This window comes from Gopherus evgoodei, chromosome 17 (assembly GCF_007399415.2).
Source record: "Gopherus evgoodei ecotype Sinaloan lineage chromosome 17, rGopEvg1_v1.p, whole genome shotgun sequence".
Classification (NCBI taxonomy): Eukaryota; Metazoa; Chordata; order Testudines; family Testudinidae; genus Gopherus; species Gopherus evgoodei.
The window spans coordinates 21,804,487-21,830,421 of record NC_044338.1 but is presented as its reverse complement, the minus strand read 5'-3'; the positions used below and the strand labels follow the sequence as shown (position 1 = coordinate 21,830,421).

Genomic DNA, 25,935 nt, shown 5'->3' with positions numbered 1-25,935 from the left:
TGTATTTTGGTGCCTGCCCTTGGTTCCCCCCTCCCCCCATCAGCACTGGCCCCCAATGTCTCTTCCTGCTCCCCCACTGCCTCTCCATCCTTTCCTGGGTCCCCACTGCTTCCCCCCTCCATTGCCAAGCTCCCTGTCACAGCCTTGCACTCAGCCTCACCCCTCTCCTTGCCTCAACTACAGTGGCCAGTAAGGTCAGCCCTGCTGGAGCCCAGAGCTCCACAGCTGGATCTGGGGCTGAAGCCCAGACCTGAATCATGGATCCCACTGCCAGAGCCCCGAGGCTGAAGGGGGGATTAAGCTTTCCCCCACAACCCTGCAGCTAAAGGGGAGGGGGGTGTTAAGCCCATCACCAGAGCCCCTGGCTGAACCAGGAGAGGGGGGCTGGAGCCCACTGCCTGCACCCCCTGGTGGCCACATTTCAGAAATGCTGCTCTCGAACACTGCTGAGTGGGTGTCACTGCCTGATCCTGCCCTTTCCATCTCAGGCATGGCCAGCCAGGGCAGAGCTGGGGCTGCCCACGACACAAAGCAATTGGTGCCAGAATCAAGCACAATTTTGTTTTTATTTTAAATCAATGACATAAGCAAGGAAAAAATTGCACATTCACGCTAAAAATCCCTACCAGCTGCACCAGGAATGATCTAAGTTTTCATTTGTAATAAAAACCCCGCCCTCCCCCCAACATTCATGTACTGCAGCCCACTCAGGTTTGCAACACACACAGTTCTCACCCAGCTAAAGAGGAAGCCGGACAACAGAAGGTCTCTGTGCAATACGCAGATGGGGTCCCTTAGAGCAGCGGCCTGGTCACTAGGCAGCTTTGGTATTTGCTATCACAGCAGAGAACGGTGGGAGAGCTGAGAAAACTCAGGCTGGTGGAACTTGGTTAGAGAACAAGGAAAGGGCCATTTACAAACACAAAGCCAACCAAGATGCAGCAAAGTGACTCGTTAACTGCTGCTGAGTTGCTTGGCAGTTTAGAGCACCAGCACTAGTTAAAGACAAGCTCGGCCCAGGGTAACACTCCCGGAAGCGTCTGAACCAGCCCATCGGTCCGTGGTGGTACCTGGACCCTATTACTTTGTCCTACCCTGGTTCTTTTACTGGACTAGCCTGAAACAGGCTTCAAAGGAAACCGCCACACCCTGACGGCTGACTATGAACATGGTTTGTTTCAGGGCAGAAACCACTGCAAGGGGCTCTTTTGATATGCTAATTTGTTCCATTAACGCACACCATCAACCCACCCTTGTTCTGTTCAGCTCCTCCACCAGCCCCAGCAACCTGCCTCCGATGTGAATGACCAAGACAACTGCAGAGCAGCATGGAAAGGCCTTGCACTGCATTGGTATGAACAGGGGCCTCAGATGCAATATACTCCCAAGGGAGTTTAATTAGCCTGCAGGAGCCCGGCTGTGTCTGAGGAGCAGGAGGCCTCCTCCTTATATTCTGCTGCAGGACACTAGAATTGCAGTAAGTTACACACCAATGCAGCATGATATGTGCCCAGAAAACTAATATGTGGCCTCTGCCTCGTACGTCACCTCTAGCCTAGCACGGCCACGAATGAAGGTAGATAAAGAGGCTTCAAAGTAAACTGCCATGCCCTGAAGGCTGATTACGAACATGGTTTGCTTCAGGGCAGAAACCACTGCAAGCACTTCTTTTGAGCTGCTGCTAATTTGTTCTATAAACGCACACCATCAACCCACCCTTGTTCTGTTCGGCTCCTCCACCAGCCCTAATAATAAATAATAAATAATAATAATATTATTATTAGATGGGAGGCTGGGCAGAATGGTGGTGGTGGTGGAAAGTCAGCTGAGACGAGCAGTTCTCTCCTGGCCTGTCTCCAAGGAATGCAGGAGTGTGGGAGCAGGACTGCCAGCAGAGTGCATAGCCGCTACCAACACCTACCTGAGCTTTGCTTACTGGTTGACACTGAACTACTCCCCTTTCTTCTGGAGAGGAGAAGCAATTCTCTGATCTAAGCCAGGGAGCAAAGACACTCGCTTACAAGTTGGCACGAACCAACAGCCACGGATTAGTCACAGCGTCAGAGCCAACCTGCCCCAATTCCCAGGGGATTTGGGAAGCTCCAGAGCCTCTGAACAACGCCCTCCTCCCCCACAAGCAGCAGGCTGGGAAAGCACAGGCCTGATACCAGCGCTCAACAGTATATGGGCCCAGACGTGTGCTCTAGGACGGCTCTGCTGGGGGCGGGGATTCGGGATCAGTTTTAAGGTACGAGCCCTTCACCTGATTTTCCAAACCTGTGCAAAGAGTCAGACTGAAATGAGACTCCAGCAAGGCTGGGCCGGTGCTATTTCCATGGCTGGGCAGAGCTCCGCCATGGCTGCTTTGGTATCCTAAGGAAAGGCTGGGGAAAACCAGCCCAACCCCAGGCAGCTACAGCCCTCCAAAGGGACAGGGGTGAGTGCAGGACACCCTCACCCTAAAAGAAGCCACCTCCCAGCTGCTAGAGCCCAGAGACTTTCCGCCCATGTCCCACCTCCCCAGTCAGGAGAGGCTCATTGTTCCTGGTAGAAAAAAATAACCCCCCACCCCCCAACTCTCTCTGACGTGCAAAGAGCTCCCAAGTCTCAGTCTCAAGGAAAAATAAAAAAGTTTAGTCACATCCACATACATCACATTATAAAAGAATTAAGTACATTTCATGTAACATTGGCTGTCAGGGAGGAGAAGCCCGGCAGCTCCTGCCAGCAGGAAGAGAATGCACCCCCTCGAACAGAGCAGGTCAGCCCTTCTTGCCCCATGGGCTAGCTCACTTCCCAGCTGCTAGCCCAGCCTGCCCTGGCTGGCAGGGGTGGGTTCCAGGCCCACAAGGGACCACTTCCTCCTCCCAGAGGTAACTGCACAGCTAAATCCTAGTCGACAGCTTTGAACTTTTGACCACCTCAGTGAACCAAGCTTGAAGGAATTCAAAGGCAATTTAGCTTAAATATAAAAATAAATTTTTATTTTCTTAAAAAATGTTTAAATATCTGTTAATTTAGGATTCGGCAGACACACACTCACACCTCTGAGTAGTAAAAAGATCTGGCAGCCAGAATCACTCTTGGACCATGGGGGGGTCAAAGGGGCCTAGGCCTTTGGGGTGTTGGCCACTCTCCCCGAGGCACACAAGGCCTCCTCCTCCTCCCAGTGAGAGCTCCCCAGAGGCGGTGGACAGTAGAGGGAACAGGAGCCCTGGCCCTCTCCCCTCTGAGCGCCAAGGCACAGGGGCAGCCCCATGAGCACCCCCCGCTGGCTGGAAATGAGCACACCCAGCCCCTGGAGCCAGGCTAAGGGAGGAGGAGGAGGTTGCAAGTTTTAAAAGGGGCAAGAAGCAGAGTCCTAAGCGTGTCAGTTGAGGATTCTTTCCCTTTAGTGGCTTCGGGCAGCCCTAGGGAAGCCTGGCACTGAGGGGACGTGTGCGACAGAGCCCTGGCTGGGTACCAAGCTCATGGGCAGACACAGGGAGAGAAGAGCCGCCAGCCTGGGAACTAGGGAACCCTTCCAGCGCCTGCGACCCCCCCACGGCCCAGGCTGCCATCCTTTCAGTCATCACATTTAAGATAGAGTTCACTCAGCACTAGTAGCCACACAACGATGCTACTCTCAACACCCAATGAGGCAGGGTGCATCCTCCACTAGGAGACAGCCTCCCCGCAAAATCTTTACACAGCAAATCCGGCATTACCAACATGCCGCCACTCACACGGTTCAATTCTTCCTCCAAGCTCGATTCAATGAGCGAACAAACATACGAAGAGCACAACAGACAGTGCTTAGACAGGAGCAGGGAAGACTACAGAAGCATCACGATGGGAGAGGGCAGTAAGTGGCAGCATCCCACCTCCTCTGGGCAGGGGTTCTGCTCATGCCTGGGCCTGGGCCTGGCAGAACATGGCTGGTGCACCAAAGGCACCACCCTCCTGCTCTCCTGGATGCAGAGGTTGGCTACCCCTGCAGTGGCCTGGGTTCCCGCAGCAAGGCAAGATGCTGAGTTGCAGGGTCTGTGTGGGAGCACTGAGAGGCAGATTGCTCACAGCGCGTCATTAGGCGCAGATGCAGGAGCTGTCTGGAGCACCAAGAGTTACTCCCCAACACACAGGGACTCGGGCCAGTCCCACCTACAAAGTTTGTCCAGGCCAGATGTCTGGCAAGCCAGCACCTGCCAGTTCAAACCAGAGGCTGGAGTCCCTTAGGAGGAGGGGGGAGAGGTGCATTTACCAGGGCATGAGATCACCGTGCAGGGAAAGGCCTCTGGAGCCAGTGAAAATACACCCCTTCCAGGACCAGCAGCCACGAGGCAGACTGGGAACGCATCTGCCTGGAGGGAAGAACCTCACTTATAGCAAAGCTACACGGGGGAATGCAGGGCCACAGCATGGGAAGGAGCAGAATGCGAGTTTCCATTCAGGCACAGACAGGGAACGTGCATATGAGCCTGCACCATGGGCACCTCCCCTCGTCCCCCACCAGCTCCCACGCCACACACTCGGTACACGGTGGATGGGCAAGGCTGAAGTGTCAGTATGGTCAGAAGAGCACAGGAGTAACTAGATGAAGCCATGGAGAAATGACACATTGTGAGCCCTGGAGAAATAAGGGAGGAAAGGAACGCTGCTGATATGTACAGAGTTTATCCAGTCTCGGCTGTGGAACTGTTCAAGTACGAAGGGTTTGGTTTGTCCTGTCCTGCGTCGGAGTCGCCGCCACCCAGAAGCGTCTCCAGCCAATTTCAGAACAGAGCGCCTGACCCAAGGGCCCCGTCTCCTTGTCAGAAGGGTTTCTTAGAGCTCAGATACCCTCGGCTCAGGTGGCTGGGCTGGGGCTCTTCACAGCTGGGCCAGAACTAAGATCCAACAGAAGACCCAAGAGGTTATTTTTTCCGGGGGTGCTGCCTTCGTGCCTGCAGCCGCTGACGGGGCCCAGTCTTGGATCCTGCCCCGATGGAAAACGCAGGGGTTGATGGTCCTAGAGGCAAGCGAGATTGCATGAGCCACTGCCAGCCTTTACCCTGGTCTGTCTGATGCGGACACTGCTAGACAAGAAGCCCATGGCAGCGTTAACTTCCCAGGGGCCTGCGAAGGTGAGCGCGCACTCTCACCTTGCTAAAGTGAAGCAATGAACTCTCCTCCAGTCTAGCTCACCCCTCCACCCCCCAAACAGAGAACCGAGGTTCTGTTTCTGAGGGGGATGCGCTCCTCCCCCATACCCAACCTTCCCCTCCATCCCAGGGAGAAGGCAGGCAAAGGCTGTCTTCCAGGACTGGCTGTCAGAGACATTTCCAGCCAGCCCACAGACACTTACCTCTGGGAGCCTGTCTGAAGTCAGTGCACCCCACAGCAGGCTCTGCTTTAGGGGCAGGGCTGCTACTGACACCCCAACCACCCCCCATGTTGCAGACCTGGGGGAAGAGGAAGCCATGAGGAAAGTCTCTCACCAAATGGAGGCCTGGCTCCTCCAAAGCCCGACCCAGGAGTGCTGGGGGTCCCAAAGGAAAGGCTGTTGCTCCCAACAGGCCCTGCTCCTGGAGCAGGCATGCTCTGCCCAAAGGAGGGAGTGGGAGTTCCTGAAAACAACACACTGCTGTCAGCCTTGGCTAGAGGAGCAGGACGGGGACTCTGTGTCAAGGCCACAGCAGGATCAGAGCCTGTGCACTTTGGGGAAGCTTCTGCTCTAGCGCGGGGGTGGTGGGGAAAGAGGGGTACAGCTCAGCCAGGGGAGGAAGGAGACGATGAGAACAAACTGCACAGGTCCTACAGGAAGGGCTGGAACATCCCCACCCAGCCTCCCAACAGGCAGAGGTGATGTGCACTCCCCCAAGCCCCAAAGGGTTTCCATTTCCCCCTTTCCCAAGGCGACCACTTCCCCACTCTCCCTGAAACACTTGTGTTCCTGGGAAAACTGGCTCCTGCATCTCCCATCAACTCCCTTCCTACATCCTGAAGCCTCACTTCAGCAGACCCATGGGACAGAACAGACTGGGATTCGCAGAGTTTGGGGGGAGCTCACTCTATTGGCTGGGGCTATCAGAAGAGTGACCCCAGCTCACTCCTTCCCCAGCAGATGCAGTCCTCGGAGACCCACTGCTAGAAGCCGGAGTGGTCCCCGGTCTATGCAAAGACTGGAAATGCAGCAAATCCCAAGGATTGGCTCATGGCAGAGGGGAGCGCCAGCCCTAAGTTTAGAGGGGTGAGGAATAAAGGGAGAATGAAAGCACAGCAAGGTCACGGCCTAGATCCGCTCAAGCCTCCCACTTTCCCACCAAGTCAGCTCCAATGCAGGGCCCGGCCCTCGACCCAAGCATGGCTCAGCAGACCTTCCCCCCCTGCATCTTACCTCCAAACACAGGCTTGCTGTCAGGAGTGCCAGGCACAGCGAAGGCGAACGGCGTGCTCTGGTTTTGGGCACACAACGTGTTCTGTGTCAGGGAAGAACCAAAGGGGGTTGCTGTGCTTGCCGATCCATTCTGTCCAGCCCCAAAATTGAATGCCACGGAGGGGGTGCCCCCACTCAGGGCAGACGCTCCCATGGCAAAGGCACTGGCGCCTGTGCTCTGCTGGTTGGACACCCCAAAGGGGAATGGAGAGGCAGTGGTTCCGCCAAACACCATGCTACCTGTACTGCTCTTCGTAGGCTGGGTGTTGGAGCCAAAACTTGACGTGCTTGAAGTGGTGGCTGTTCCAAAGGAGAACACTGATGTAGTGCCTCCAAAAGCTGGCTGGGAGCTGTTGGTGCCAAAGGAAACTTGGGTATTAGTCCCTCCGAAAACTGGCTGCGAGTTGTTCCCGAACGCCGGCTGTGCCGCAGAGGGAGCTGCAGAGGCCCCAAAGCCAAAAGCAGGGGTACTAAAGCTCGCGGGGCCAGCGGCAGGTTTGCTGGTGGGCTGCTGGCTCTCCGGGGTGCCACTGGCAAACGCAGGCTGACCAGCTGCACCGGGATACGGAGGGGGCGGTTTTGCACCTGTTCCAAAGGAACCACCAAATGCTGCAGTGGAGGAACCAAACGACAGCGTTGCCTGACCGGTGGTTGGTGGGGTAGAAGAAGTCAGATTTGTGCCCCCAAAGATGCTAAAGCCAGCAGTGGTGCTGGGAGCAGCCTGTGCTGGCCCGAAGGTGGAGCCTGCCGGAACGCTGGCAGTGGGGGCTGCAGGCTTTCCGAACTGGAAGATAGGAGCGGTAGATGTGAAGCTTGCTGCTGTGCTGGGGGCCGGGTTTGGAGAGGCTCCGAACAGGAACGGCTGGGTTGCTCTAGTGGAGACGGGCGCAGTGACGGTTGTGCTGTTGGATGCACTGGTGGTGAGTGGCACGCCAAGTCCAAAGCTGAAGGCTGGCTTTGTGGTGGCGTCAGTGGTGGCACTCAGCGTGCTGGCAGCGCTGGCTGCAGTAGTAAAGACAGCGCTGGGGAGGCCGGTGAAGACAGAGGTGGTGTCTGTAGTGGAAGGTGCTGTCAGATCAGCAGCTGGGGCTGGCTGAGGTATCTGCTTGAATGTGAAAGGAGACGCTGTTGCTATAGGTGCAGCAGCAGCAGCTGCTAAGTTCCCAAAGACGGGCTTGAATGTGGTGGTGGTGGCGGCAGAGGAAGACGCGGTCGAGGGAGGCACAGAGCTGGTAGATGCTGTGACTGCCAGAGAGGTGCCAGCTGCAGAGCGCGCCACGCTCTCGCTTTTTGGCAGGGTGCCAAAGACTGGTTTGAACATGGGGGTGGCCGTGGGTGCGGTGGATGCTGCCCCTGGTCCAGGCTGGCTGGCGGGCGGTGTGCTCAGCATCCCAAAGAGAATGCTGGGTTTAGGGGGGGAGGGTGTCTTGGCGGGCGTCTGGCCCAGGTCAGTTGAAGCAGGAATCGCCAGGTTGCTCACACTGCTGGCAGGCTGGGCAGTGGAGGAGGGAGGGGCCAAGGGAGCAGGCCCAGGCTTGGAGTCAGACACAGCTGCAGGGAGTGAACCTGAATCCAGCAATACCATGGGAACTGTCAGAGGCAGCTGAGATGTCATTGCAGCACCAGTCGAATCTATGGAAGAGGGAAAACCATGAACAGATGACTTACTACCCGAGTTTGAGCTGAGTGATGAGGGACGTCGACTTGGTGGGCTGGGAGAGATGATCAAGTTGCCACCAAGACAGACCTTCCTGGAGCAACTCCCCTGACCCAAACAGAGCACTGCTCTGCGTGACGAGGTTAGAACCCTGCTGGCTCCCCCAGAGACCCTCCTGCGCTGCTCTCGTTGTCAGGGAGAAGCAACATTGCAACTCCAAGCCCTGCCACGGAGGCCGTTCCCACAGCTCTCCCATCTCCCCTCACCACACTAGAGCCCCATGGTCACTCCTGCCCTGGCTGGAGCACTAACCTGAAAGCACAAGTGCACTCTGGCTGCTCTGCATCTTCTTCAGACTCTCCAGGAGTGACCCAGTGCTGGTGACCAGGGGGGCCGAGGAAACAGATGTAGGCCCACTAGATGTCAGTGTGAATGACACAGGCCTGGATGCAGGGGTGCTTTTTGCAGCAGTGCTTGGGGTGGCCTCTACTGCTGGAGAACAAGAAAAACAACATGCTTACAGTTTGCTATTAGCCGGGCTTCCCAGCTACGCAGGGGCAGCCAAAGATGGGACCAGAGCCTGATGCAGTGACGTGACGTTAGGAGGACATGCCACATTCCTGAAAGGATCCAAGGACTTCATCCCCACCCAGGATCTGGAGGACTCACATGGGGTTAAAAGCCCCAGGTTTTGGGGGTAGGGGTGTCATTCATGAAGTTCTCCTCAGGACCCAAAGTGGCAGAAAATCTAACTTCTTTAGCTGCTGGGAGAAGGCAGCTCTACTGGATATGATGCATGAGTCACATGATGATGTTCTCTGGCCTGTGTTACACAGGTGATCACACCAGATGACCATAATTAAGGTTATGATTTTGTCAGGGTTATTTTTAGTAAGATCATGGTCAATAAACAATTCATAGAAGCCTGAGGCCTGCACCGTCCAAGCCCCGCGGCGCCTGCAGCTAAAGTCGCAGAGGTCACCAAAAGTCATGGAATCCATGATGGACTCGTACCCTTAACCATAATGGTCCCTTCTGGCCTTAGAAATCTATGGGATGGGAGTTTCCTTCAGTTTCTTGCTTACAGCATTAAGTTACTGTAAGTATCCTACTAACCGCACCTCCTAAATGGGAGAGGAAGGCAGTGAGGGGGTCCTTACCTGTCTTATCCTCCAAGACTTTGTTGAACCATTGCAGTGCTGCTTTCTTTTCTGCATCCAAGTCCTCTGCTGTGACAGCATAACCCAGCTGAGGGGGTGGGGGCTGCCAAGGGAAGAACAACTGCATGAGCGTAGTCCCTTCCTCAAGGACGCAGGCAGAGCCCAGCCCAGCCAAACTCACGGTAAAGCCACTGAGCAGCAACTGCTATGAAGCAGAGTCTGCCACTCAAATCCCCACTCCTCTGTTTTGCCCACTAACTGCACATGGTCTGGGGTTGTTTTCAGCTTGGTGCTGAGTGGGCCACAGTATTGCCCAGGAAAGGCCCAGCAGTAAGCAGCTCCCCAGACACCAGGAGCTGGGGTTGGCTTCACTTCCCATCCCACAAAGGGCAGGTGCTCCTATCCCTCGGGGCAGCCACTCCTGGAGGACTTGCAGCAGGGTATTCCATTGCCAGAGGTGCCCAGGAGGGGCTACATGGAGGCAACGTACCAGGGTAAGCTGGTCTCCTTGGCGAGAAGAAAGCAGCTGGATCTTCCGCTTGCGTTTCCCACTGCTCCCCGACATGGCAGGCGAGGTCAAGGAACTCTGCTTCTTCCGCACAGGAGTCTCCAAAGCTAGTATGGGAGGAACCAATCAAAAGTAGTCATTCCAGACAGAGGTGGTCGTCAGTTTGCACACCCTGTCATAGGAACTTGCTTACCGATGCTTTCACCGCCTTTCTGTCAGAGTAGGGGGGACAGACTTGCCTCCAGATAACCCTGCCTCGGAGCACAGAACCACAGACAGAGGGCCAAGCTGAGTACAGGACCCCAGGGTTTCCTGGATGAATGGCTGGCCACACCTGCAAACTGAGGAGGCAGCTTGTGCGAAGACTCCCAGGGATGTGGACAGACTGCTCCAGGACGTGCTCCTGCTTACATTGAAGAGCCCATTCAGTAACTCAGAGCAGCAGTGCAGTGGCCCTTTCTAATGGCTGTCCACCATCCTCTCAACATGCTCCACTAGCCAACAGACAAACTAGACCTGAGGTTACTTTTCTATCATCCACACTCAGCCCCCAGTGGGGTGAAGCATGGGAACTGTTTAACCACTTAGGACAGCAAATGGTTAACACTGTCCAATTTAACCAGCAGGAGGAAACAGGGAGGGGCCTATCATTGCTCAGCTTGGAACTTGGTGGAGACACATCATCCTGTCCCCTCTGCTGTGCCCGGTACCTACTTACTCCGTTTTTAGACCACATTCAAATCTTACTTCCAGAGAAGGTTCCAACTTTTGCCTCCTCTGACTCTCCAGCAGCCTTTCCTTTACAAGGCGGTTGCAGAGCCTGAGGCAAACTGGCATCCCCTGTGGCTTTGCAAGCCACACCCTGTCCCCACTCACCCTTTTCTGTCTGCAGCTCCTTGTCAGATTTTACAGGGGTAGACGTGCTGGACCAGTGAGCATCCTCCTCCCTGCAGAGACAGGAGAAAGCCTGTTAGGCCCAGTTCACACCAACACACCTCCTCTCTGAGGGCTGCAAACATTTCAGGACAGATTTAACACAACCCACGAGCTGTGAATGATCATCTTGAAAGCCACAAACAAAATTGCCAACCACTGGTAAGCACAGAGCTGCCTCTAGCCCGAACAGCTTGAGAATGCCCGGAGGCAAAAGGCACACACTCGTGTGCCACAGCCTGGGACAGTGGAGAGGTCTGGCATATCAGCACAGGAAGAATTGCACACAAACCCTCCAGCATTTTGCAGAGGCAAAGCTAAACTTCGAGCATCACTGAGGGACCCGCACTTTGCTGGCCTGTGAGTCATTTTGCTTTAGACCCCAACATTCACAGTGAATATCCTGGGAGAACAGCCTGTTTCAACATTTGTTTCACGACTGATGTGCCACACACTCGGACTGCAGACAGCCCCCCCTTGCTGCAGAGGCATGAGCACTAAGGCAGGAGGCTGGAAGTAGACAGGTGCCCCTGTATCCCTTGGACAGCTATGACGGAGTCCTTAGGAGCAGCAGAGGTGGGTGTTAGTTAAAGAAATGGCAATGGGCCCTTTCTTCTCTCCCAGCCCCAGACAATCCAGATCAAGGAAATGGGCAAAAGCAGCAGGGTGTGCTCAGCATCGGCAGTCACCAGCCCAGTAACCCATATCAGCCGCAAGGCAGGCAGGATACAGGTACGGACACTAGAGAATGGAACAAATGCAATGCTTCCTTAGGCTGCCAGCAGGAAGACAAGGGAGAGTAGAGTCAGCCAGACTTCAGGGGACAAGACGGCTTGGAAGGGAAGGTTTGGAGTGCCCCAAGGTGGGTGGCTTACACAGAGCTAAAGACTTAGGGACAGAAGAGGGCAGTCCAAAACACCTCACCAGCCCCACCTGGACATGCCTTGCCCCCTCCCAGCTGGAGTCTGCACACAGGATACCGCTAGAACGATACCCCCAACATCTCTGAATCAGCAACAAATGCAAGCTGCACTGAACTGGAAGCACAGCTTGGTTACCTGGCTTTCTTGCTAGGCCTCTCCGGTGTCTGAGAGCGGGAAGATGCTGGACTGGAGAGAGGTGAAGTACTCGGGCCACTTCTCTTCCACAACTGGAACCCAGAGAGAGACCGACCATTAAAAGGTAATTCACACCAGGAAGCTAAATGCCCTGTGCTCCTGGCCAGCTCCCCAGGCTGCATTGGTCCCCTTTGTAACAAATAAAGCAACAACGACCTGGCTGGTGAAGAGATTAGAGCCTTAGGATATGTCTATGCTGCAATCAGACGCTCCTCAGCTGGCCTGTGCCAGCTGACTTGGGCTCACAGAGCTGTTTAATTGTGGTGTAAACGTTAGGGCTTGGGCTGCAATCAGAGCTCTGGGGCCTCCCACTTTGCAGGGTCCTAGAGCCTGGGCTCCACAGCCTGAGCCCGAATGTCAACACCACAACTAGCCTCTTGGTTCGAGCCCTGAGAACCTGAGTAAGCAGCACAGGCCTGCCACAGGTTTTTAACTGAGGTGTAGACATACTCTAGACCCATGAGCACATCAAGTTACTCTGGCAAGAGCAGGCTGTGCTCTCAGCAACACCACACAAGATTCAGTTAATCCTACCTCAGGGACTGTAGCGTTTTTCCATTGAAAGTGGCACATTTCAGGTGAGAGTGAACCTAGGGAACATTTCCTACAGGAATCGTAATAAAAGGAATGGCCATACTGAGTCACAGCAATGGTCCATCTAGCCCAGGATCCTGTCTTCTAACAGTGGCCAATGCCAAATATTTCAGAGGGAATGAACAGAACATGGCAATTATCAAGTGATTCATCCTATCGTTCAGCCCATTTCTGGCAGTCAGAGGCTTAGGGATACTCAGAGCATGGGGTTGCATCCCAGACTATCTCACCTAATAGCCATTGATGGACCTATTCTCCATGAACTTATCTAATTCCTTTTTGAAGTCTTGGCCTTCACAACATCCTCTGGCGAGGAGTTCCACAGGTTGACTGTGCGCTGTGTGAAGAAATACTTCCTTTTGTTTGTTTTAAACCTGCTGTCTATTAATTTCTTTTAGTGACCCCTAGTACTCGTGTTATGAGAAGGCGTAAATAACACTTCCTTATTTACTTTCTCCACACCAGTCATGATTTTATAGACCTCTATCATCTCTCTCCTTAGCCATCTCTTTTTCCAAGCTGAAAAGTACCAGTTTTATTAATCTTCTCTCATATGGCAGCCATTCCATACCCCAATTATTTTTGCTGCCCTTTTCTGAACCTTTTCCAATTCCATCAGATCTTTTTTGAGATGGTGCGACCACGTCTGCACGCAGTATTCAAGACGTGGGCGTCCCACTGATTTATATAGAAGCAACATGATATTTTCTGTCTTATCAATCCCTTTCTTAATTATTCCCAGCATCCTGTTCGCTTTTTTGACAGCTGCTGCCCATTGAGTGGATGTCTTCAGAGTACTACCCACAATAACTCCAAGATCTCCTTCTTGAGTGGTCACAGCTAATTTAGACCCCATCATTTTATATGTATAGCTGGGATTATGTTTTCCAATGTGCATTGCTTTGCATTTATCACCATTGAATTTCATCTGCCATTTTGTTGCCCAGTCACCCCATTTTGAGAGATCCCTTTATAGCTCTTCGCAGTCTGTCTGGGATTTAACTATCTTGAGCAGTTTTGTATCAGCTGCAAATGTTGCCACCTGTTTACCCCTTTTTCCCCTTATGCTGCACCAGCAATTTTACAGTCCTGTCTGATGACAAGGGAGTCATTTCAACACCATTATTTTTATTTTGTACATTAGCAGTTGCCTACGAACCCTGGATCAAAGCTGAAAATGCTGGACTCAAACATTGGCCAACTGCAGCCTGAAAGAGGGTGTCATGACAGGAGAATGGCTCTGATTTTACATTTTGTTTTACCTAGAACAATCCAAACTGAGCGCCATCGAACTGAAATTCAATCATAAGGAAATCAAAGTGTTCTGTACTGTCTGAGGGGGCTGTATTCCATGACACCCCTTGGGTATACCCAATGCTGGAGGATGGTGAAGCACTGCCTCCTGGTGGGCTACAGTTTACATTTTGCTTGAGATGCTCTGCAGAAAGTGTTTGTACTTCACGAAGCTGGAGAAAGACTACTCAGGTTTACTGCCAGGCGTCTGGCAATGCTGCCTTACTCTCATAAGGCCATGCCACCCCAAATCACTGTGTCTCCTGTGAATTCCAGGTGTTTTATTAGAAGTGCTGTGACCTACCTTCGAGAGTCCCCGGGTGGAACTGTAGGAGCTAGCGATGGCATTGCGGATGGAGCTGGGAATCCCACCAGTATATGTGGTGTTCATGGAGCTGATGGAAGAAGTGCGCGATCTCTTGCTCAAGCAATCATCTAGGCACTGGGAAACGAGGGCCCTCTTCAAAGTGCCTGGCCTAGAGAAAGAAGAAGAGGTGGTTACTAATGAAGCTAAGTAAATCATTGAATTTTCAGTTTGGGGACTGAACCAAAAAAGTTTGCTTTGATTTGAACCAAAGCTTAATTTTTTGTTTTTCTCATCAAAACAAAAAATGGAGAGGCTCATCTCAGGCGTTTGTCTCATTTCACACAAAAATGTTTTATTCTCAGGTGTTTGGCACTTGATGTTTTGTTTAGAGATTTAACTATTTAAAAAAAAAAAGCTTTAACTTTCAAAATTTTCCATTTTTCCTGGCTGAAACTATTCACTGAATTTAACTTAACTTCACACACAATCGTGGTGCCCTGAAAAGTGTGTTTTTCAATTAATACCATTCACCAAAATAAGTTTTGCCCAGTTCTAATTTCATGCAATCCCCACATCCACATGTTTTGGGAGTCTCCCACCCAGCCCCCTCTCTCTGACAGGTTAGTCTGGATGATTTTTTTGAGGGAGGGGCAGGGTTTTCAATTTTCCTTTTTCAGCTTGTGCAGCCAAGATCTTGACCGGGGCCTGCCAGCAGCTCAGATCAAGCTCCAGTCCATACAGAGAGAATCCAGCCCAGCACTGGACACCTCCCAGAGGTCTTTCCTCCCCCAGTCAGGGTGCAGAGTTTGGGTCACGGGACAGGAAGTCCAGCTCTAGCCCTGCCTGCTATTTCAATAAAATGCACTTCAGGAAGGAAAAGCACAGTACTTTTTCCTCTGGCCTCCACTCAAGTGGCCAAGTCTGCAGAGCCTTTTGGCTTTGCCCTTTAGCCAACACTAGCCCCTTAAAGAGTTTGACAGGTACTTACTTGGGTACCAGAGAAGCTGGGGCTCCATTGGCTACCAGAGGCTCAAATGCAGACTGCCCACTGCCACTGCTGTCATGGCGTCTGCAAGAAAAAGACATGAGGAAATCTTCAGCGTTCAGAAGGACCCACACAATCCAGCAATCTGATGAAAATCTCTGCTCTGGAACCCAGAACTCCTACATCCCACCCATTGCCCTAACTAGACAGACATATGACCAGACAGACCGGCCCACCCATGTTTTCATCTGAAAATCAACACTGACAGAATTCTGTTTTCATGAAAACATTCAGAAGTTTTTATTTTTGTTCCAATGTGGAATGAAAACAAATGTCAAAACCTTGGAAGTTGCCCTGAAACAGAATTGTCATCCTCTGGTCAGTTCTACTGCCGAGCTTGACTGCATTTCTCCCAAAGTGCAAGCCACACCAACTGCTGCCCACGTGTCAGGCATAACTGCTGGTAGTACAAAGGTGGCCTCAGGGTGTTGGTGCTAAGATAGGACGTAGCTGACACGAGCAGTGAGCTTTCTGCCTACATAACCTCCTCACGCTCCCCCGCTGGCTAAGTGCTTTGAAATGGGTTACTGTTACACAGCTGCGGAGCCAAGGTCAGAAAGGAGAATAAAGTGTCAATGTCCATGCTCACCTTCTACCGCTCTTTATAGGATCGTATTCATCCTGTGTCCCGCGCCACACACACTTTGGGAGGTGGGACCGGACATTCCCCAGTCCAAGAAGTACAGAGAAGAGCAGTGGGAGAGGAGAAAGCTGCATAAGCCACTACAACTCCAATTGAAAGTGTGCTCTCGCAGCAGTGGGAAAAGCAACTGGTTGCTCCCTGAAAGCCACTCATCCTCTGGGCTCTCAAACTGACATCTAACAGTGGGGCCAGTAGCAGCATACAGGATGACAGACTCAAACAGTATCATGGGCCCAAGCTTCTCTTCTCTGGTTCTCTAGCACTCAATTTATCTGCAAGAGCCCATAAAGCCAGCCCCAATGGACTTCCCACTGCAAGCAGCCTGCAGCCTCATGGCAAGCAAGGGACAGACATGGTGAGCCACAAGACAAACCCACACATACAGAAATGGACAGAAGGAAAAACCCAGCTGGAAGAGAGGAGAGTTGCAAGAAGGCTCCACCAGAAAGAAGATGGCATCCACTGATTTATATCCTACTACTTCCTAAAATCCTGGGGAAAGATGCTACTGCAGCTGTGTGTCTGAGACCTAAGGTCTGGTGTTCTCATTAAATTTTAACAAATGGAAACTGGGAAATATTTTCCCCCATCATTTCTTGACAGAAAAACATGCATGCTTTTTTTTGCTCATTGAGATATAGAAAGGAGATCTCAAAGGATTTTAAATGGTCATGTTTTGTTTTACATCAGAAATTCAGGACGCATGTATCCCATTTCTCTCTAAAGACTGAGGTTGACTGGAGAACTGATTGGTTTATGATAAAAATAACATGGAAGCGAGACCCGGTGAAGTGAGAGAAAGGGGTGGTTATGTTTAAATGGGAGTTAATAAACCAGACTTGGAATCCTAAAACAATCACCGCCAGCTGCTCGGATTCTTAACTCCTCTACCCCTTCAACCAAGTGGTGAGATAGAGGCCTGGTGTGTGGATGAAGGCTGTCAAAGACCTCCACCAAAGCAGGGGAGACCAGGCTTGGCATTTGAAATGTCCACGATAGAAACCCAAACAGAATGTTTTTCCTCTTCCTCAGAAGAGAAGCCTTTGAGGCTTTCTGAAGGTAACTGGAAGGGCACAGATACCAGCTTGCTATTAAAGCTGGTCAGCAAGAGGAAACCAAAGTTCTGTTTCAGATTACTAGCCACAATGGAAAGAAAGGCCAGCTGTTTGCTCCCATGTTCACAGCTGGCGGGCTTCTCTATATCGATACTGAAGAGAGTGAAGCCCTGGCACATCCGCAGCACTGCTTCAGACACACAAAGACAGCACCCAGGCCCACTAACTTATTACCTTCTTTTGTTCTCCTGACCACTGGGGAAACTCTGGTCCTCCTCCTCCACAGCCCTCTTCCTGCTCTCTTTGAGGGCACTCAGTACAGTCTCCTTTGCACATGGGTCCAGGGTGCTATTGCACGACAAGGCCATAGGCGAAACCAGCTGCTCCAAGCTGCAATGTAAAGCCAGGAGTTAAGGGAGAGTGGGCTCCCACCTCCACCCCGTTAGTGGTCCTGCACATGCTGAACTCCCCTGCGCCTTGAACCCCAATAGCCCAGCACATCTGAAGACTGGCCCCCCTAAAGAAAGAGAAATAACCTAGGCAGCATCGCCAATGCAGCTTCAGGACTAGCTTGTGACCTCATAATCCTTTCCATGGAAATGAAGTGATGCTTGAGAGGGGGATTAAAAGGTCACTACAGGGCCATGGGCTACAGACACTCCCCCAGGGAAGAGCTTGCCCAAGCAGGCGATTCATTAAGGGGAGGTTTTACAGGGCTATTAGTAGTGTGAAGTGACACATAAGTGTAACCACCAGTGCGCAGGCTACCTCAGTGCATCCAGAGCAAGTCACCACACAGGAGCTATAATCTGCTTGCTACCAGTAAGTGCAGGATCTGAGAGAAGCAGGGCTCTGCAGGGGAGAGGGCCCCTACCCTCAAATGGTAAACACTACTCTGCACAGCACTCACTGACCTCTACCACATAAGATACAAGTGTATTTGTGAGCACTGACTCTACGCGTGCACCACATGTGCAGTGGGATGCTGAAGGGCCACTGCTTAAGCTGTACTCACAGTGGAGAGCGAGCCAGGTTGCTGTCCGGCCGGGCGATCTTCACTGTCACCGGGCTGTGCACCATGCTGGAGTTGCGAGCAGATAGCAGGCTTTTCCTCTGGTAGCCATCCAGGCATACTGTGGGAAGGGCCCCCAATGAGGAGTATTGGGCCTGCTGAATTGGATACCGGCGCCGAGGAGCCAGCGCAAAGGGAGTTGGTGGAGTCAGGTGATCCCTGCACAGAAACAACACAGGGTATAAGTGGCCGGCCAGCTAATGTACCTCTTACTAACCCCAAGACACTCCACGCATTGCAGGGGATCAAATGAGTTTAAGCTCACAAAGCTGCAATTATTTGTTGCAAGGAAAAACTCGAAAGGTTCAGAAAAGGGCTGCTTTAGTTATTACAAACAGTTACCCCCAACAGTTTAAGTGATCAGAATTACACACGATCTACACAAGCTCACCAAAACACAGCTTCCTCTACGATGCTGGCGGAGCGTGCATCTCCACAGCAACGACACACAACAGCAAGGACAATTTAGGGAAGCAAAGTGTGATCAATACTTTAGGATCTGGCCTGGGCACTAAGGCTAACAACCATCCTCTTGCAAAAGCCAGTAACCACAGTCATACCGATACTGGCCAAGACGACGGTAAGGGCAGTATTCTTGCCAGAGGGGCACTAAAACAAGGTGCCCCTGCTCAATATGGACATGGCCGAAGTGATTAGGACCTCGGGTTTTATCTTTCTGTGAATCTTGGCTCTGTGATCCTGTCTCAAGAGCAGGAGAGGTGTGAAGGCATTAAATAGTTGAGTTCTTATTACAATTCTGATTAATGCTTTAACATTGTCAGCATCAAGCAAACCCACATGGGGGGGGTGTCCAGGCAATCCTCCAATCTCCCCCCCTGAACATTCTGAAGAGCCAGCCAAAGCTACAAGCCTCAAGGCCATACTGAGCCTCTGTCAGTGAAGAGGATTTACAGGCCTTTAAATATTCCAGCGCAAAGCAGTAATCATCCACTCCCCACTCCTCATGTGGCCTAATGACCTAATACACCAGCTTGTCTACACTCCTCAAATCCAGCTGCCAATCCTTTTAAACCATCCTCAGGAGAAGGCAGAGCTCATGTGGATTTACGCTCTCTGGGATGGGCAGACTGAGCTGCACGGGTAGGGGGCGAGACATCACAGAGACTGGAACGCTTCTGCTACTGGAGGGGATTGGGACAAGTCAGCCATTTTCGGTGAGAACTACCCTTCGGAACTACTCTCTCTTTGTAGCAGAGATGTCAGTGCAGTAAAATCCACCAGGATAATCCAGTTCCAGCTTCAGAATATGGGGCAGACATCAGGGAAAACATCCACGGAACCATTAGCATGTGGCAGCACCAAACAAATACTAATCTATTGGGAGATTTCTCCCCTCCAGCTTATTTAATAGGAAGCCAATGAAACATCACCTGGCAGAGACTCTGGATAAGCAGTTCTCTCACCAACTCCAGAGACACAAACATTCCAGCTGCAACCCAGTCACTATTACTCATGAGGTGGGGAGGAATAGTTTATGAAAGTATACTCACTGCTAGGAACAGGAGAACTATGCAGCTCTGAAAACAGAACCTCAGATTTCAACCTCTATAGCAGTCTCTTGCAAAATCTAAGTTTTGGCTTGAACTAAGCGGAGAGAGGAGCCACTTCAAACTAAACCAAGGTGCCTTGACCCTCGGCCAGTCTCGCAGAAGACAGTCTGTGGGCAGGACGTGAATTCACTACACACCGTTTGGTTCCACAATACACTCCTGAGGACATTCTGTGCCAAAAAATTAAAATTCTGCGCACAATATTTTAAAATTCTGCAAATTTTGTCAAATAAATGTGGAGGCTCCAGCATGGCCTTGGGGAGCACAGGCTCCTGGCTGCACAGAGGTGGGAGATCACTGCACAGCTCCCCCAGGGACACGGAGTCAGTGGTGAGGCTGCACCCAACCCTGACATGGCACAAGGACCCGGCCTGCCCCGGAAACACCCCAGGGCCCTGCACTTCCATGCCAGGGGCATCAGGTGTGGGCAGGTAGGTTCAGTAAGGCTGGATCCAAGTGTGGAGGGATCCAGCTGGGGGTCGAGAGGATTCTGTGTGGGGCAAACTGGGTGCGGATGGCTCAGTGGTGGATCTGGGTGCGGAGAGGATCTGGATACCCAGGGGCAGGGGTTCTGGGTGCAAAGGTAATGGGACTCTGCAGAGGAGTCCAGGTGAAGGTGGTTGCGGCTCAGCAAGGCAGATCTGGGGGGCTTAGTGGGGGGTCCAGATGCTGGGGGAGTGGGGCTCATCATGGGGGTTCTGAGTGCAGGGGGGTCAGGCTCGGCGTGGGGGTCTGGATGTATAGGGTTGGGCAGATGAGGGAGCTGCTCCCCGTACAGTGATCCCTCCCCCTGTAACTGAGGAGCAATGCATGCAGGAAGCGGTGGCGGGGAATTTGCAGAGCTTCCTGCAGGCCAGGGAGAAATCTGGGGATAGGTCTGACTCGGCCTCAGTTGCCATGCACAGGAAGAGGAAGTCCCATCCTCCCCAGCCCAGCCTAGCAGCTGAGCCGGCGTAGGGTAGGAGCCATCCGTCATCTGTGTCTTCCCCAGTCCTGCCTCCTGCCCCACGGTGATTTCCCTCTCTGCCAGCTGCCCTGGGCACCTGAAACATATTGCTGAGGAGGGTTGCATGACCACTCTTGTGACTTCCCTTTGCTTCCCCATCAGAAAGTCATTTTTCTGCATGGAATCAAACATCTGCGGGGGAGCTATATTCTGCGCATGCGCAGTGGTGCAGAATTCCCCCAGGAGTAACCATACAGCCCAGACACAGCAGCACTCCCAGGATGTTTTTCAAAGGGAATTTCCCAGTCATGCTGTCTTGGCTGAAAGGGGAATGGGGTCTCTGCCTCCCTTAGATTGTTTCCCAGCCTCTACTCCTCTGTAATAATCACAAGGGATGGTATGGGCCCATGGTTCCTTTCTGTAACTGCTACCAGCTCCTCCATGGGGGCTGCACCAGAGTCATCATAGGGTATGTCTACATCTAAAATTTTGCAGCGCTGGTTGTTACAGCTGTATTAGTACAGCTGTATAGGGCCAGAGCTGCAGAGTGGCCACACTTACAGCAACCAGCGCTGCAAGTGGTGTTAGATGTGGCCACGCTGCAGCGCTGTTGGGCGGCTTCAGGGGGGGTTCGGGGAACGCGAGAGCAAACAGGGGAAGGAGACCAGCTTTGCCGCGGTTTGCTCTCGCGTTCCCCGAACCACCCTGCAAACCGCAGGGAAGGAGACCTGCTTGTTCGGGGAACGCGAGAGCAAACCGCAGGGAAGGAGACCTGCTTGCACGGAGGTTCGGGGAACGCGAGAGCAAACCAGGGAAGGAGACCAGCTTCGCCGCGGTTTGCTCTCGCGTTCCCCGAACCACCCTGCAAACTGCAGGGAAGGAGACCTGCTTGCTCGGGGGTTCGGGGAACGCGAGAGCAAACCGGGGAAGGAGACCAGCTTCGCCGCGGTTTGCTCTCGCATTCCCCGAACCACCCTGCAAAGCGCAGGGAAGGAGACCTGCTTGTTCGGGGAACGCGAGAGCAAACCGGGGAAGGAGACCAGCTTCGCCGCGGTTTGCTCTCGCGTTCCCCGAACCACCCTGCAAAGAGCAGGGAAGGAGACCTGCTTGTTCGGGGAACGCGAGAGCAAACTGGGGAAGGAGACCAGCTTGATTACCAGAGGCTTCCTCAGGTATGCTGGGATACCTGCTTATTCCACGGAGGTCAAGAAAAGCGCTGGTAAGTGTCTACACTTGATTACCAGCGCTGGATCACCAGCGCTGGATCCTCTACACCCGAGACAAAACGGGAGTACGGCCAGCGCTGCAAACAGGGAGTAGCAGCGCTGGTGGTGCCCTGCAGATGTGTACACCTCCTAAGTTGCAGCGCTGTAACCCCCTCACCAGCGCTGCAACTTTGTGATGTAGACAAGCCCATAGACTCATAGACTGCATCTCAGCAATGCCCCAGCCCCACCAAGCACAAATCAGACCCAATGCAAAGAACCGGTTAACAGAGTTTGTGCCCTGCCATACGACAGCTAAACTATTTTCAAAAGAACTGTTCTCCAAAGCCAGGGCTCAAACACGGTTAACATGCTGGTAAGTAGGCTGCAGGAGATCCATGTAACAGGCACAAACTTTGTTAGCCATTATAAACAGAGTTTCTGCGCTTTACGAACCTGTAAGTAGTAAGTGTGGCCAAGACCTTAGAGAACAGGAGTGAGAGGCCATCGCTATTTACATCATTAGTAGTAACAGCAGCATGTGTTATTGGGAGCCCAAGTCGAAGGCCAGGACACCATTGTGCTAGGTGCTGTCCACACACACAACACGTGGTGGTCTACTCCCTACCCCAAAGAGCTTAAATGGGGATGCTAAGAGCATTCCTTCCCTAAGATGCTGCTGTGCTCAGCCCATTTTTGCCCACCCATGCCAGCCTAAGGAGACAGCAACTTGTGAGGGCTCAAAGCATCACCCACTCCCTGCACACGTTGGGATGATGCCCTGGAGCTCCAGACTTCCCTGTGTACACATGCAGAGTATCCATTGCAACATGCTGCAGAAATGCAAAAAAACCCCATGAAGCCTGACCAAAATCACAAAGAGAAGCAGGGGAGTTCCCCCCCTCCTAGTTGCTCCACCCATTCCCTCCTGAACCAGCTGATTGCTTAGGCGCTTGTATGGAGTGGGGTAGAACCCCACAAAGCCCAAGCACCTCACAGAGCTGCATGGAGAATGCCCTGCAAGAAGGGGGTTTCCTCTCCTGCCTGGAGAAGGGGGCTTCACACACTGTGGTGCCAGCTCTCTGCTACCTGCCTGCATTCCCCAGACCTGATACTAGGAGGGAGGTAAACCCTCTGGATGTTCTTCTCAAGTTGGTACCTTCAGAGCACAGACGTGCTTGGGGAGAGACCTATCCCTAGAACTCACCAAAGCAGGGAGACTTCCCGCCCCCGGCTCCAAGGTGGGGCCTGCTGCCAATGTTGGAAGAAGGGGTACCCCAGGAGCAGCACAGGAAGGGGGAGATCAGACAGTGGGGAGAGAAGAGGGGCCATTTCCCAGAAGGGTTGGGGGTAGCAGGACCAAGGAAAGCTAAATGGGAGTTGAGCTGAGGGGGCCGGGAGGGACAGCAAGGACAGGAGGATAATAGAGAGGGGGCTGCCCCCCAAATGGGGGCTGAGGAGGGAGCAACGGGGAGGAGGGATCCATCTTGTCCTTACTTGAAGGAGAGCGAGAGGGCACCATGGATTGGGGATGAGGAGCTGGGCAGGGATGGAGCAGCCTCCGGAGCAGGGCTGAGAGGGGGTTCAGTCCTATCCTTACCCAGAGGAGATGCATCAGGAAGAGAGGGGAGGTTGGGGGGAGGTGGCTGGGGCAGGTCGGTCCCATCTTTAGTGAGAACAGAGGTGGTGGGTTGTGGGGGCTGAGGGTTGGGCTAGGAGGCTCTGGGGGCAGATCTGGTCCTTTCCTGAAGGAGTGGTGGCAGGTCAAGCTGGGGGTGAAGGGGCAGTCTGGTCTTTACCCAAAGGCCAAGGAGCTGATCAGCCTATGTGGTCGGTGGGACTGGATGGGCTGAGCAGGGTCAGGGTGAGGGAGGGCTGGGGATGATCAGTCCAGTCCTTAGCTGAAGGCAAGGCAGTGGTCCAGGCTGAGAATGGGAGCAGAGGAATGGGTGGGGGGAGGTCAGAGGGAATGTAGCAGACTGAAGGGGGAACTGGCCAGCCGGGGCTGATGGGGCAGGCAGGAGTGAGGGGACCTGAGGAGGCAGGTTTGGCTGGGGGAGTCATAGCGGAGGGAGTGCGGGGGGCATTGGAAGGGCAGGTCAGGCTTGGGGATCAGTGGTAACGGGGCAAGGCAGCAGGTTGTGCTGGGGGATCAATGAATGAGGGAGAAGGCTGAGGAGGGTCGGTCCACTCTTACCCCAAGGTGAGGCATGGGGCTGGGCTGGAGGAAAGATGGCATGGTCAGAGGGTGAGTTGGGGTGAGGGGCAAGGGCTGGGCGGGGGGGGGGGTGTTGGGCTGGTGAGGGGAGGCTGGGTGGGTCAGGTGAAGGGCTGGTGTGATATCCCAAGATGAGGTTGCAGGACAGCCTGGGAGATGGCAGGTGGGCAGGGGTGAGGGGAAGCTGGGAGGGGTCAGTGAGTTGGGGTAAGGGCTGGGGAGAAAGGCTGGCAGGTGGAGTTGGTCCACTCTTACCTCAAGGCAAGGAGACATGGCAGGCTGGGGGATAAGGGGGTGTCAGTGGGCAGGATGAGGGGGAAAGGTGGGAGGGGAGGTCCACTTGTACCCCAAGGCAAGGCTGTGGGATGGGTTAGGTTTGGAGGTGGGTCAGGGAAGTCTCGGGGGTTCAGTGGCAGCGGGGAACAGGATGAGAGGGAAGGGTTGGATGGGTCAGAGGAAGGAGAGGGGGGTGGTCCGTTCTTATCCCAAGGCAAGATGGCATGATGGGCCGCGGGGGGGAGAGGGGGAGCCAGGGGGGGGAAGATTGTGGGAGGTGAAGGGGAAGGGCTGCGGCATGTTGGGCTGCTGAGGGGAGCTAGACAGGTCAAGAGTGGGGGGGGATGAGGAGAAGGGGTGTGGTGGGTCAGAGGGAGGTCGGGGGGTTGTGGGGAACAAGGGGGAAGTTAGTTCTTACCCTAATGCAAGGCAGCTGTTTGGGCCGGGAAATGGGGAGTGGGTTGGGGTGAAGGGGGGTCGGGGTGAGGGGGGAAGGCGGGAGGAGAGGGGAGTGGTCCGCACTTACCCCACGGTGAGGAGGCGGCTCGGGCCAGGACATGGGGAGTGGGCTGGGGTGAGGGCGGGGTCAAGGAGATCAGTGGGGGGGGAAGAAGAGGTGGGAGGATGGGGGGTCAGGGTGAGGGGAAGGACCGGGGGTGGTCAGTGGGGGGATGGTGGGTCAGGGGGGTCAGCGTGAGAGGGGCCAGGGGAGATCGGTCGGGGAAGGTAAGGGAGGTGGAAGAATAGTGGGGGGATCAGGGTGAGGGGAAGGACAGGGGGGTCAGTGTGAGGGGGACCGGGGGATTGGTTGAGGGGAGGGGGAAGGAGAGGGTCGGGCCGCACTTACCCCATGGCTCAGCAGCAGCTCGGGCCGGGAGATAGGGTGTGAGTTGAGGTGAGGGAGGCCGGGGTGAGAGGAAGGACCGAGGGTGGTGAGGGGGGATCGGGGAGGGGAGACGGGAGGAATGGGGGCGGTCCAGGTGATGGGAAGGACGGGGGGGGCCAGTGTGAGTGGGAAGGTGAGGGGAGGTGGGAGGATGGGGGAGCCCGTGTGAGCGGAAGGACGGCAGGGGGGTCAGTCTGCCTTACCCCATGGCTTGGCAGCGGCTCGGGCCGGGAGATGGGGAGTGGATCGCGGTGAGGGGGGCCGGAGGGAGGAAGGGGGTCTCAGTGGAGGGTGAGGGGAAGGTCTGCGGGGGTCAGTGGGGGGATGGGGGGCTCGGGTCAGGGAGGGGAGATGGGAGGGTTGGTCCACGCTTACCCCACAGCTCGGTCGCGACATGAGGAGGGGGTTGGGGTGGGGGGGCCGGGTGAGGGGGGATCAGGGAGCTCGGAGGGAGGATCAGTGACGGGGGGGTCGGTCCCCGCTTACACTGCGGCGCGGCAGTGGCTCGGGTCAGGAGATGGGGGGTGAGGGGGGCCGGGGAAGGACTGGGGGGCTCGGACGGGGATTAGTGATGGGGGGGTCGGTCCCCGCTTACACTGCGGCGCGGCGGCAGCTCGGGTCGGGAGATGGGGGGTGAGAGGGGCCGCGGGGGGGTCAGGGGGGGTCAGTGACGGGGGGGTCGGTCCCCGCTTACCCCGCGGCGGCTCGGGAGATGGGGGGTGAGGGAGGCCGAGGGGGGTCAGCGGGGTCGGAGGGGGGGTCAGTGACGGGGGGGGGCTCAGTCCCCGCTTACCCCGCGGCGCGGCGGCGGCTCGGTCCCGGCAGCGCGGTCCCGGCTCCCCCGGCGGGGCGCGGCTCGGCCCGGCCCAGCTGCCCGCCCATAGCGAACGGGCCCCCGTTGGCCGCGGCCTTGGCCGGCGGCTTGTGGCCGCCCCGGGGCCCCGGCCTGCGCGGCCCCCCCGGGCCGGGCCTCAGGGCGCCCCAGGCCCCCGCCGCGCCCAGCAGCGCCGCGCCCGGGCCCAGGCCCCGCAGCACCAGGCAGGCCAGGCCCAGC

The 25,935-nt window shown here is 54.4% G+C and overlaps 1 protein-coding gene across 3 annotated transcripts; it reads right to left on the bottom strand.

Annotated features, from left to right (window-relative positions):
* Window positions 1–547: 547 nt before the first annotated feature.
* Window positions 548–25,716, bottom strand: LOC115636311 (nuclear envelope pore membrane protein POM 121-like). Of its 3 annotated transcripts, none has more exons than XM_030536225.1 (13): window positions 25,675–25,716; window positions 17,723–17,938; window positions 16,942–17,097; window positions 14,953–15,033; window positions 13,962–14,133; window positions 11,711–11,802; window positions 10,596–10,666; window positions 9,702–9,826; window positions 9,212–9,314; window positions 8,364–8,543; window positions 6,356–8,026; window positions 5,457–5,585; window positions 548–4,987 (listed from the first exon to the last, which is right to left on the bottom strand). In XM_030536225.1, the coding sequence occupies exons 2-13, from the start codon at window positions 17,785–17,787 to the stop codon at window positions 4,893–4,895; spliced, it is 2,940 nt and encodes a 979-aa protein (XP_030392085.1). In that variant the 5' UTR covers window positions 17,788–17,938; window positions 25,675–25,716; the 3' UTR covers window positions 548–4,892. The 3 variants fall into 3 exon arrangements, with proteins under 3 accessions (XP_030392085.1, XP_030392083.1, XP_030392084.1); XM_030536223.1 differs by lacking the exon at window positions 25,675–25,716 and adding an exon at window positions 22,709–23,764 and having other exon boundaries at window positions 8,364–8,540; XM_030536224.1 differs by lacking the exons at window positions 5,457–5,585; window positions 25,675–25,716.
* Window positions 25,717–25,935: the final 219 nt, after the last annotated feature.

What these genes read in the sequence shown, in the direction of transcription:
- LOC115636311 (XM_030536223.1), bottom strand. Translation starts at nt 22,833, where the DNA reads ATGGCCCCTCTTCTCTCCCCACTGTCTGATCTCCCCCTTCCTGTGCTG. An exon ending in GGAGCTGCAGACAGAAAAGG is followed by an intron (nt 9,827 to 10,595) that starts GTGAGTGGGGAC and finishes CTCCCATACTAG; the next exon opens with CTTTGGAGACTCCTGTGCGG. An exon ending in CAGCAAGCCTGTGTTTGGAG is followed by an intron (nt 5,586 to 6,355) that starts GTAAGATGCAGG and finishes TGTTGTTTTCAG; the next exon opens with GAACTCCCACTCCCTCCTTT.